Here is a 13,057-nt window from a genome sequence, read left to right as displayed (position 1 = left end):
GGCCTGACGTACTGGTCATTTCTCAGAACAGGAAGCTTCTAGAGCTCAAAGGACCAGGTCTTAGATCCTCTGGCTCATAAGATGCAAAACCTGGCAAAACCTCCCTCCCCCATCATGGCCTCTGACCAACACTGAGCAAAGGTCAGGGGACTTTACATGGGACATGCATGTCATTCACGGAGCTTACCTTTTCGTCGGAGCCATTCTTCCAATATTGCACATGATAAGCCCATGAGTTATAAATATTCCTCACAGTCCATGTTTCAGGTTCATTCTCAATTTTGGGGGCTAAGAAACGCATATGTAAAGAATTCGCAAGTGCCTCTACTTGCATTCCAGGAGGTCCAATAATGGCTAAGAATGAGAACAAAGCAAAACAACAATCAAAATTCACATGTTAAAAACAACATTTATTTTGCATAACGGAGTAGCCCAACTAGCCTACCGAGGTACTATGCCCTTTGCTACACCATTGCTGTGATGCTGACTGATGAAGGAGGATAGCTGGATTTTGTTTCTTAAAAAAAATAATACTTTTTAACCTTTGTCTTTATTAATGAGGTTTAGTCCATTTACATTTATTGTGATTTCTGATCTATGTGGAATTATTCCAACTACGATTATTTTGTGTTTTCTGTAAAGACTACCTTTTTTTGGCTTGTTCCTCTTTTTTTTTTTCAATTTTCTGTTGGGTTGAATTTTATTTCCATTCTTGATTGGATGCAACAGATGGTATTTTGATCATTTTTAGTGTTGAACATATATAATTAACCACATACATTTTCCAACAAGGTCTGAAGTTGCTCCCCTCCCAAAAGCTCTTTTACTAGACATTCACCTGCCAGGTCCTTTCAATTTGGGTCTGGAGTCACCTGCCACCTGCTCAGAGAAATGGTCTCTCCCCACCTGATGTAAAGAGCAGTTCCTAATACTCCCTGTCCTGGTACCTTGTTTATATTCTTGAGAGCCATAGTTTCCGTCAAAACATGCATCTATTTTTTTTTTTTTTATTATTGTCTGTTTCCCCATAGGATGTGTGTTCCACCAAGGTAGGGGGTTTCATCCTGTTCACTGTTGTAGCTTCAGCACTGAGACCTTGCCTGGCACATAGTAGGGTCTCAATAATTCTGGAATGAATCATAAATGGCTCTGGGCCACATGCTCTTTGAATTATATCCTGTATTCTTCTCATACTGCTATTACATTACAGGGTTGCTAGTGGGCCTGGTGCTAGCATTCTGCCCATTTCTAACCTGCTGATAGCTAAAGACCAGATACGAAAATGCATTAGGTATTTTTTCAAAGCAGATATGGATAGGTTCCACGGGACATCCTGAAGCACTTTCATATCAACTTCAAGAGGCAAATATCTGAAGTAGGGTAGTTGTTGCTAAGAGCTCCGCTGCAGGAGGGGGTCTGAATCCTTGCGCTGCTGTTGCTCATTACCTAGTGATCTTGGGGCAAATGCATTACCTATTTTGTACCGGTTTCTAAGAAGGATTTCCATAGATGGGCCTTAACATAGGACTTGGAACCAGTCAGGAACTGGTAAGTCAGTTCAATTAAGGAGCAAAAACCTGTACTATATTTTGGAAACCCAACTGACTATTGCTAAGCATTTTTCTTTTCTTTCTTTCTTTTTTTTTTTTTTCTCAGTTCCCAGACCAGGGATTGAACCCGGGCTGCAATGATGAAAACGTCAAGTGCTGACCACTAGACCACCAGGGAATGCCAAGTTGTTTGTAGTTTTAATTTTTATTTTATTTTATTTTATTTTTGGTCTCTTAGGACCGCACCCTCAGCATATGGAGGTTCCAGGGCTAGGGGCTGAATCGGAGCTGCACCTGCAGGCCTACACCACAGCCACAGCCACAGTCACAGCCACACGGGATCTGAGCCACATCTGCAACCTACACAACAGCTCATGGCCGTGCCAGATTCTTAACCCACTGAGCGAGGCCAGGGGTCAAACGTGCATCCTTATGGGTACTAGCCAGATGCATTTCTGCTGAGCCGTGACGGGAACTCCGTTTTGTATTTTTTAATGTCCACTTTTTCTTAATTTTTTTCCCAAGATATCTTGAGAAAAGATAACATAACTTGGATCGTTTCTGACTCCAGAAATAAGAGGTTTTTTTTGGTCCCATTCTGGGGCAGAATTAGGAAAGGGCAAAAGGGTATCCTAGCCACATTCCCTATCAGGGAGGGGGACACTGGGGGAGCTGTGGGGGGTCCAGAACAGGGGAGTGGCTGGTATAAAGACCCCTCCATACATGCACAGTCCTTCTAATTCATTTCTCTATCTGCTCTTTGGAGGGTTGCACTTGAGTTTTGTTAGTAAGATCTTTATTCTCTTTATTCTCTCAGTTGGTATTTGTGGTTTAATTAGTTTACAATTCCTGATGGTCTAACGACGCTCACCTCGTGACCTCTGGTGGGTCCCCAGGACCCTCCAGATCTAACCTGGGAACATGCTTTTTGATGCCTACCTGCCAGCATGACCCGATCCGTCTGCCATCAGCTGTACCCATCCCTCCGTCTTTCATGCTGGGCCAGTTGGCTGTCCACATCTAGCCCTTTCGTTTCAACATCTGCCTAAAACCAATGTTTATTCTTCTGCCTATTGTGTCACATTTCTGTAAGTCGTGATTCCAAACCAGTTTCCTCCCAGGTGATTCACCAGACGAGTCCTTCCAGTGTTTTCTCATTAACGGCACTGGCCCCAACTCAGTTTTACCCTCAAGGCATTAAAGTTATCAAATTTATATTTAATTATCTTGCTGCCTTATGCCTATGCTGTCCAATCTCTCCCACAAACTTCTTTGAGGCCACAGCCCTCTGGATTACATCCTGTAAGCTTCTTGTGCAAGGCCATCCACTCTGAGTGCTCAAAGAATTCCTGCTGATGGGCCCACCAAGCGGAAAACAGCCAAGACAAAGTGATGACATAACACCCCAGTCAAAACCAAGATGGCTTGGCGTTCCCGTTGTGGCACAGTGGAAACGAATCTGACTAGGAACCATGAGGTTGCGGGTTCGATCCCTAGCCTCACTCAGTGGGTTAAGGATCCAGCGTTGCTGTGAGTTGTGGTGTAGGCTGGCAGCTCCGGCTCCGATTGGACCCCTAGCCTGGAAACCTCCATATGCCGTGCGGGTGCGGCCCTTACATGACAAAACAAAAAACAAAACCAGAAAACCAAAACCCAAGATGGCTTACTGTCATCCACAGGACAGAAGGTGATGTTTATCCAGTCTGAATGCTCGTCTGCAAATTCAGCCCTGACTCTTAAGATGTGGTCACCGTACTTGGAAAGACTTGAGAAATCACACTCCGTCAAGATGATGCTCACACACTGATCCTGGAATTGCCTATAACTGCAAAATCAGAACAAGTCACGAGAGTTCCAACCTCAGTCTCTCTGAGGTGCCCTGGGACTGTCTGTCCGCTACCCAAGGATAATGACGGCTAGTGAGAGAAGAGCAAAGCAAACTCTGAATCGGCAATTTTGAGAAACAGTAGGTATCACTCACACGAGCATTTTCTGGACCGTGATCCTGGAGGCATCATAAGACGTTTCAAAAATAGTCCATCCCGTCCGTGAGCAAACAATGGGGTGAAACATGAATAAGTGTCTATCTTCACAGCAGAACTTCCCAGAGACTTTCAAATCCTCATGAGCCTGTGTCTTTCCCAAAAGGGGTTGAGTGTTCAACCTACGTGACCAAGAAAGCTTCCTTCTTTGAGTGTGTATTTCTGAAAGCTGTGGCACTTGCTGTGTGCAATGTCGCTATACATAGATTAGTCAAAATAAGGACATCACAAGGAGTTCAAATAACGTCCTCTAAGGGACGACTGTTCCATGACACTGGAAAAACTATTTATGATGATGTTTTCTTTCTGGCTGCATTTGTGGCCAGTGGAAGATCCCAGGCCAGGGTTGGAACCTGTGCCACAGTGGCGACCTGAGACGCTGCATTGACCGTGCCGGATCCTTCATCTGCTGTGTCACAAGGGAACTCTGCAAACATTCTGAAACTATTCACTGACCTCAGACCTCCAGCCCTGACACCCACCCCTGAAGGGAGGGTGGCGGACACATGAAAAGGAAGAAAGGGATGTTTGGGAATACCTAGCAGGTGTGTGTATCTTAACCTCCCAACAGCCTAAGTGGCTGTAATTAGCTCTACCCGACTTAGGGAAATCTGGGCTCTTGTCTTGCAAAAAGTAAGAATTTACTCTGACTGTCACCTTCCTGTTTTGGGGGCCAAAACCAATCTGGCCACCCTAAGAGAGGACGATGAAGTGATAAAAATAATAACAGCCAACACTTGCCAAGCATGTGGGTGTCAGGCAGGGCACAGTTTTAGCCGCATCATCTCACTGAAATTTCACAACCTGGGAGGTCAGAACTGACACCAGTCCTTTTTTTTTGGCTGCAACTGTGGAATGTGGAAGTTCCCAGGTCAGGAATCAAACCTGGCCACAGCAGGGACAACACTGGGTCCTTAACCACTCGGCCACAAGGGAGCTCTGACTCCTATTTTATAGATGAGGCATAGGCCTAAGAAACTCGCCCAATTAAACTCAGGTCTCCCTGAGACCAGGGACTCAGGCCTACCCTGCACTCCACGGCACTCTTTTTTTTTTTTTTTTTTGGCTCTTGTCTTTTTAGAGCCACACCCGTGGCATATGAAGGTTATCAGGCTAGGGGTCTAATTGGAACTGTAGCCAACAGCCTATACCACAGCCACAGCAACGCGGGATCCGAGCCGCGTCTGCGACCTATACCACAGCTCACAGCAACACCGGACACTTAACCTACTGAGCAAGGCCAGGGATCGAACCCGCAACCTCATGGTTCAGATTCGTTAACCACTGAGCCACAACGGGAACTCTGTCCACGGCACTCTTAGTAGGCAAAGAGAGTTGGGCTCCTACTATTTTGGTCTGCCTTTTTCACTCAAGATGCCATGAACATTTCTCCACTCGACTTTTCGTGGCTGCCTATCATCCCCTCATTGGGAAAATCCAGGGGACGTTTCATTAAGGGGGATTTCTCACAAGGGGTCATTTCTTTCCATGCATTTAAATGATGGCGTCAATTGGCTGGAACACAAAGTATTGTAAGAGTGGTTTTGCAATAACTTCCCTTTCACCGGGTCACTTTTATTGCATTTAAACATATTTTTCGGGGTTCCCCTTGTGGCACAGCAGAAACCAACCCAAGGAGTATCCATAAGGATGCGGGTTCGATCCCTGGCCTCGCTCAGTGGGTTAAGGATCTGGCGTTCCTGTGGGCTGTGGTGTAGGTCGCAGATGCAGCTCGGATCCTGAGCTGCTGTGGCTGTGGTGCAGGTCGGCAGCTACAGCTCCGATTTGGCCCCTAGCCTGGGAACTTCCATGTGCCGCAGGTACAATCCTAAAAATACACACACACACACAAAAACCCCCCAAAACATATTTTTCTTTCCACTAAGTGTTCCCCATATTTGCATCTAGTGGTTTTAGATGTTTCTATACTACAATCACCAATACATCTGCTGATGTGCCCCTTCTCCTCCATGCATACAAACAGAGTTTGTGCTGTGTGAATGCTCAGGCTAAATTAGAAACAGAGCCACAGAAGGCTAATCACATTTTTAGGATCGGATTTCTTCCACACCCAGTGCAGGGTTTGTCTTCCCCAGTACATGCTATGCTCAGCCTGCCCGTCTATGTGGAGAAGCTCAGGAACCTAGGCATCCACTCTTGGTTCCTGGGAAATCGAATCTGAAAGACCAACACCCTAGACCAAACACCCCTACTTCTGCTCCAGTGGCAAAGGAGCAAAGAGCAGAACAGCAAGACATAAACTCCTGGGGAAAGAGACAGACCGATCAAGAAGTTAATTGTCCACAGTGAAATCCCTAGAGCTACCAGGACAGAGGAAACAGAGATGAAATCACAGAGCTAATCAGTGCTGGGAAAGACACCACAGGAGAAAAGTAAGTCTTAGAAGGATCCTTCATAAGTCCTTGGGAAAACTGACAAAACTAGAATATGGATTTAGAGGAAAGTATTGTATCACTGGGGAAGCTGCCAAGTCTTGATCACACTGCAGACATAAAGGGTTATTCTTGCTCTACTGAAATACACAGTGCAATATCAGAAGGCAATAGGCGTTAGGGAAGAAAGGGAGGGAGAGAGAAAATGTAGCGAACCTTAAAAATGGGCGAATCTGGGAGTTCCCATTACAGCACAGTGGAAATGAATCCGACAGGAACCATGAGGTTGCAGGTTCCATCCCTGGCCTCACTCAGTGGGTTAAGGATCCGGCATTGCTGGATGTAGGTTGCAGACGTGGCTTGGATCTGATGTGGCTGTGGCTGTGGCTGGCACCTGTAGCTCCAATTCGACCCCTATCTTGGGAACTTCCATATGCTGCAAGTGCGGCCCTAAAAAGCAAAAAAAAAAAAAGGGGGGGGGAGTGAATCTGGATACAGGCTGCTTGGAAGTTCTATGTACGATACTGGAGATTTGGAAATTTTTGTTAGCTCGGAATTATTTCGAACCACAAAGTTAAAAAGAAAATCCATAAGGACTATCTTTTTTTTTTTTTTTTTTACACTGAAGTAGAGTTGATTTACAATGTTGTGTTCGTTTTTGCTATATGACAAAATAATTCAGTTGTACATATACATATATACATTCTTTTTAAAACTATTCTTTTCCATAATGGTGTATCATAGGACATTGAATATAATTCTTTGTGCCATGCAATAGGACCTTGTCATTCGTCACCTCTGTGTATAATAGCTGACATCTGCGAACCCCAACCTCTTACTCCGTCCCTCCCCCAGCCCCCTCCCCCTTGGCAACCACAGGTCCTCCTTAAACAAGGGCTATCTTTTGCATCTTTCTCCCTTCTTCTCTGACTGAGCAGGCCTGGGATACGTTTGCAAATTCAAGGCCCGCGTGAGGCGTGTGCAGGATCCACATTTCTTCCCTCTTCTCTGAAGGAGTTGCCGGCCTTTGTGTGTTTCTGAGTCACACTGGAAGCAGGTGCATGGCTCATCGGCCTTTGGCCTCTTGTTGCTGTTTGCACCTGGCACAAAGGTGTGTCCCCTGCAGTCCAGTCTGTGGTGTATGGGAGCAGGCTGCCCAGGGAGGGCTGTCACCGGGACAAACAGACAGGCAGGGCAGGTCCTATGAGGCCAGAGCACCTCCGAGGTAATTGTCATGGCTGATGCTCACCCTTCCTTCATAAGCCTCTGCCGTCTTCAGAGAACAGAGCTTTTCAAGCCAGCAGCTGTTTTACATTCAATTTCAGGACAGAGCCTCAGAGTCACTGAGTGCCCTCTATGCAAATTATCTGCGTGCCCAGCACCAGGCCGACAGTTTATAACCTTGGGGGGTGGTAAGCTAAATAGGGGCTTCCTGGCTGCTTTGCATACCTCAGTTTTCTTGGGTAGCTTCCACTTGTAAATTGCTGACCTCTAGCAACACTACTCTAATAACTGGAGGGTGGTATCAGTGGCACTCTCTTAAAAAACATCAATGGTGGGAGTTCCCGTTGTGGCTCCATGGTAACGAACCCGACTAGTATCTATGAGGGCACGGGTTCGATCCCTCTCCCTCCTCGGTGGGTTAAGGATCCAGTGTTGCGATGACCTGTGGTGTAGGTCATAGACATGGCTTGGATCTGGTGTTGCTGTGGCTGTGGTGCAGACTGGCAGCTACAGCTCTGATTCAACCCCTAGCCTGGGAACTTCCATATGCTGCGGGTGTGGCCCTAAAAAGGCAATTAAAAAAAAAATCAATGTGATGAGCCCAATGCGTGTTGGCACTGCAGTAGGCTACCGTGTTGGAAGATGACACCTTCATCTACATGAAAAAAAAAAAAATCTCTGTATTTATCAATGGCCCAAAGATCACCATACTGTGAACCATCACAAGAAAAAGGATTTTACTTGTCTGTTTTCAAAGAAGAGAGCTTTTGTAAGAACTTCTGGGACAGAAAAGAAAAGACTAGGAGAAAGGCTCCTCCCCTTAGGCTGTCATGGTTAAGCGGTGACAGCGGTCAAACTCTCTTCTGTGGTCCAGCTGAAGGACCAGCCCAGCCAGAACCGCCATCCTCTGGTGCTTCCTGCCAAGAGCATCCCAGACCCACCTGTGATACTGAGCTGTGAAGGTCAGATCCCCCTGGGGAAAAGCAGGTGAGTCCCACTGGAGAATGTTCTTGAAATTAACTGAATTCATTCTGACGTTTTCAGGAGGTGGCACCACCATTCCTAATGCTGTAAAAATAAAGGGGACAAGCTGGCAACCTTTTTTTTTCCCTCCAATTCACTCGGGGTCCAACACTCGGGTCTCCCCTATGGCTCCAAGTCTTCAAATGGGCACATGGCAGAGAGAAACACACTTGAGCTGTGCTGAGGAGTCTGGATTTTATTTGAAGGCAAGAAACGGCTAACACGAGACGGGTGGTTAGCAAGAGTGAAGTGGGGACAGATGGGGGTGACCTGGATTTGGCTGGTGGTGGAAAGATGGGAGGGGGTGGGTAGATGGATTTGAGATACATTCCCAAAGGTATAAACTCTAGATTTCCTGATACATTTGGTGTAAAGAAGTAGATATTAACGTCTATTCCTGGCTTAAGCACCTGATTGGGGCTGGGGCCAGGGAAATCAAGAATCTCATTTTAGGATCTGCATAAGGTTTGAGATGCTAAAGAATATGCAAGCAGGCGTGTCAGAGACAGCTGGATGTATGAGACTGGAGCACTCAGGACAGATCTGGACTAGAGGGAGAAATCATCATTAAATTTATAACAGAAAATGCCCATGTTCCCATTGTGCTCAGCAGGTCAGAACCAGACCTAGTGTTTGTGAGGATGCTGGTTTGATCCCTGGTCTCGTTCAGTGGGTTAACACTCCGGTGTTAGGGCAAGCTGCGGGTAGGCCACAAATCTGGCTTGGATCTGGCATTGCTGTGGCTGTGGGGTAGGCTGGCAGCCGCAGCTCTGATTCAACCCCTAGCCTGGGAGATTCCATAGGCCACAGATACGCCCTTTAAAAAAAAAAAAAGAAAAGAAAGAAAGAAAGAAAGAAAGAAAGAAAGAAAGAAAGAAAAAGAAAAGAAGGAAAGAAAAAAAGAAAATCCCACACATACACAGAAGTACAGAGACAAGCATAAGAAATCGCTACCGGCCCATCACTCAACTAGTTCCAACAAATATAATTTGAGAGTCATGAGACCATAGCTGGTATTTAGTGCCACGGTTTTGCTGACATCTCCCAAAGGGACAGTGCAGGGGAAGGAGTTAAGAGGGCTCAGGCATGAACTTGGCGGTCAGGAGATCTGACAGGTGAGGGATGTCTTGAGAGAAACAGCCTGATAAGTAGGAGGGAAACCAGAGGGTGAGGAACCCTGGAAGGCCAGGGGTGAGTTCATCAGAAAGGAAGGAGGGGCACCATCTTGTTGTTTAAACTGGGCAGGCAATTGAGAGCAGGACAGAGAAGTATTTTACTGGATTCAGGACTCAGAAAGCCATCAAGTCGCAGAGTTGAGCGGTCGAATTGAGATGTTAGCGTGGTGGACACTGAATGCGAGGCCTGACACGCGCCTATGGGATCTACCCAGGGGTCGCCTTTGGGGCTCTGGCTGCCCGGCGTCGTAGCCAGGTCTCCCGGTTCCCGAGCGCCCCAAGGGGCAGGACGCGACGCCACAGAGGGTCCGGGTCCCCGCGCGGGGAGCCCAGGTTGCGGAGGCGCACGGCCCACTGCGGAGCCGGCCCCCAGGAGACCGCCCGGAGCCCTCTCCCCGCAGACCCCTCACCTGACACCAGTAGGCAGCCGCCCAGCCAGTTCCGGAGGCTCCGCGCCATGGTCGCACCGGGAGCCCGGGAGGGCCCTCGGGGGGCCCGCGGGCAGCCGCCGGGCACGGGGAACACGCCCCCTCACCGGCGTCCGCGCCGGAGTGCACCCGCCCACCCCGCCCCGAGGCTGCTTCCGGGAACTCGGGGAGACGGGGCAACGAAGCCCCGCCCCGACCCGCCCCGGGCCCCGCCCCCGACCCGCCCCGGGCCCCGCCCCTGCGTGCCGAGCTCGAAAGGTCATGGGCAAGCGCTTGGTTCCAGCGAGGCAGAGGTAGCAGACGGGGGACTTTCCTCCTTCCGCTGAGTGGAAAACATGGATGGTAAAACAGGTTGCAAAACTCTACGTGGAGTGTCCTGATTACCTTAAGTGCATGCTTTGAAAGGAGCCCTCAACCTAAATACATACACTCCAACGCCAACGCAGAGCTTACATCTGATGGTGGAATTAAGTAAGGGTGGTGGTGGTTTTTCTCTATACCATTCAGTATTCCCCAAGTGTCTCCCGTGTAAACAGGCGTGGACTCTATAATCCCCTCTCCCCGCAAGTAAACTGCTTTTCAAGCAATCCCTTAGCAAATCCAGTCTGGGAGAGTCTTCTTTATCTTATCCACCCCCTTCCTCCCGGGGATAAACAGCAACACAGCACCAAGTCACTTCTTTTGGCAATAATCGTTTCTCTCTCAAGACTGTGGAGAAAGGCTTAATTTCCTCTTTTCCAACTTGTGCTGTGGTGAGGTGGGAAAGCCCAGAGCAGGGTAAGCAGGGTGATATAAGACACTGCCTGACATCTGTTGCTAGAACAGTCCACAGGAACTCGAGGGCAGGGAGGCAGCATGTGTCCTCGGCCCCCAGAGGCCACCACACAGAGTCAGAAGTTTTTTTGTGCAACCTAGAGACGCCGGCAGAACTATACATATATACGTGCTGCATGTATATCCCTTCTAATAAGGAATGGCTCTGAAGACATTACCAAGTTTCTAGTAAAAAGTATGTTTTATTTTTTTTAACCATCTTCCAACCAAGATACAAAACTAAATCTGAAAATATGCCACTGAGGGTCTATTCCACCCTCCTATGCAAATGTTTGACTATTAATCATTATTGTTTATTCATTAATCGTTGTTATTAATCGCTATCAATCGTTATTGATGTGTGTGAGTCTGTCTTTCTCACTCAGATGGAGGAGGCTGGACAAGGAGCTGAGAGTTGAAATCTCAAGCGTGCAGGGGACAGAATATCACCCAGGAGGAACTTTCAAGTAGGGTGGACGGTCCCTATTTCCAACCCAGAGTGTGCGCTTCTGCTCCTTTGTGCCTGCCTCCTTTCTCTCCAGCTGCCAGCCCTCCCTCCTCTTTTTCGGCCGCTTTCCCTTGAGCCTGTGGAAAAACACTGCTGACTGCTGCTGCTAAGAACCCTGGTGAGTGGCTTCCTTTTCTCTCCCCGCCCCACTCTGGCCCAATTTAATAATTTCCCAGAAATCTTATAGGGCCCTGGAACCACCCCCTGAAAACCACAGGGAAACTTGCTCCTTATTCTGGGAAACGTGATGTAGAAACATTAGAAATTCATGAGAGCAAAGGCAGGGCATGTTCCCTTCAAGAGGAATCACCCTTTTTTTTTTTCTTTTTTTAAAATTTTAAGTCAGCACCCATGGCATATGGAAGTTCCTGGGCCAGGGATTGAATCTAAGCCACAGCTGCAACCTACACTGTGTGGCCACCCTAGATCCTTTAATCCACTGCGTGGAGCTGGGGATCGAACCTGGGCCTCCATAGCACCCCCACCACCGGGGTGCTGCTGCAGTTGGATTCCTAACCCATTGCGCCTCCGGGAACTCCCCAGGAGCATCAATTTGAACATGTAAACAATGCACTGAAAGATACCAGGATACTCTGTTTCCCACCTGCCCTTCCCCCAGACAGGGAATTTGCATAGACAATGTCACCAGGAAGCACATGGGCTCTTTGGTCTCCTGTCCCTTCTCTGGAGAGCACTTAACAAACAGACCCTGTGAGAGCAAGTACCAGTGTGGGAGGGAGGATCCTGGAGGTAGTAGGCGTCTAAGTTAATTAAATATTTTTGGATTCATTCATCTCATGATATATCCATCCCCGATGTCAGCGTCCGACTCGGAAGTGTCACTCTTATCAGAAGAAGCATCTTTGGGCCCCGGGCGCGCCATCGAGGGGCTGGGGAAGAAGGGCTGCTGTGTCCCTTTACCACTGACCTCCAGAAGGTTCGATTCTGTCTCAGTGGCATCCTCTAGCCCAGCCGTCCCTTCTGGCTGAGATGATAACATTGGCGTGACCTCTGAGTCGTCGTCTTCGTCTTCGTCTTCGTCTCCGTTGTCGTCTTCGTCGTCGTCGTCGTTGTCATTGTCGTCGTCATCGTCAGAGTCATCATCGTCGTCATCAAGGACCCTCACGCACACAGACTTTAAGTCCACGTTGAAGACAATTCGGTCCTGAGACCCCTCTGGGGGGCTGCTGTCCTCCGGGAAATAGGGGTCCTGCTGCAGACTCACCCTCCTCTCGTAGCCCCCACTCTGGTATTCCGACTGCCAGGCGCTGGGCCCTGGGGCCTCGGGGGCTTCGGCAGCAGCCTCGGGCTCTGGCAGGTCAGGGTCCTCAGTGTCCGGGTCGCTGCAGTAGTCCTCCAGGGTAGCCGAGGAGGTGGAGGCTGGACAGAGAGGCCTTAGCCTGTGCATGGTGTAACCACCTGCGTTTTTCTGGGGGGCTGCTTCGCTATCGCTGTCGCTTTCATCATCATAATTATAATTCCACTCTTTCTTCTTCCTGTGATTATGAATGATCTCCACGGTAGACACATTTTCCAAGGGAGGCAGCTCAGGAAATACCCAGGCGGACAATTTAGAAAAAGTCTTTAAAAAAGAAAGAGAGAGAGAGAGATGATGATGATCAATTCTGAGTGTTTATTCTTTCTTTCTTTCTTTTTTTTTTTTTGTCTTTTTGTCTTTTCTAGGGCCGCATCTGCGACATATGGAGGTTTCCAGGCTAGGGCTCTAATCGGAGCTGTAGCCGCCGGCTTACACTACAGCCACAGCAACGCGGGATCCAAGCTGCGTCTGCGACCTACACCATAGCTCACGGCAACGCAGGATCCTTAACCCACTGAGCGAGGCCAGGAATCGAACCCGCAACCTCCTGGTTCCTAGTCGGATTCATTAACCACTGAGTCAC

At 48.3% G+C, this 13,057-nt stretch overlaps 2 protein-coding genes across 9 annotated transcripts in view; both read right to left on the bottom strand.

Moving 5' to 3' along the window:
* Positions 1 to 9,992, bottom strand: part of IL10RB (interleukin 10 receptor subunit beta) — a 31,452-nt gene extending 21,460 nt beyond the window's left edge. Inside the window, exons 1-4 of one of the 3 annotated variants that reach the window (XM_084986970.1) lie at positions 9,818 to 9,992; positions 8,151 to 8,277; positions 3,218 to 3,375; positions 188 to 354 (exon numbers count right to left, since the gene is read on the bottom strand). In XM_084986970.1, the coding sequence (XP_084843096.1) occupies positions 188 to 354; positions 3,218 to 3,375; positions 8,151 to 8,277; positions 9,818 to 9,866 (501 nt within the window). In that variant the 5' untranslated portion in view covers positions 9,867 to 9,992. 3 annotated transcript variants of the gene reach the window in all.
* An 839-nt stretch (positions 9,993 to 10,831) lies between these two features.
* IFNAR2 (interferon alpha and beta receptor subunit 2) overlaps positions 10,832 to 13,057 on the bottom strand; it is an 85,942-nt gene continuing 83,716 nt past the window's right edge. For all 6 annotated transcript variants that reach the window (NM_001204775.2, XM_021068450.2, XM_084986837.1 and 3 more), the window contains 1 exon segment: positions 10,832 to 12,738. In NM_001204775.2, the coding sequence (NP_001191704.2) occupies positions 11,947 to 12,738 (792 nt within the window). In that variant the 3' untranslated portion in view covers positions 10,832 to 11,946.

The sequence above is a fragment of the Sus scrofa genome, chromosome 13 (genome assembly GCF_054392235.1).
Source record: "Sus scrofa isolate SSC_HxYL_T2T_F1_AM1 chromosome 13, Sscrofa_HxYL_maternal_Yorkshire_Landrace_v2.0, whole genome shotgun sequence".
Lineage (NCBI taxonomy): Eukaryota > Metazoa > Chordata > Mammalia > Artiodactyla > Suidae > Sus > Sus scrofa.
This window is presented reverse-complemented; position numbering and strand designations above follow the sequence as displayed.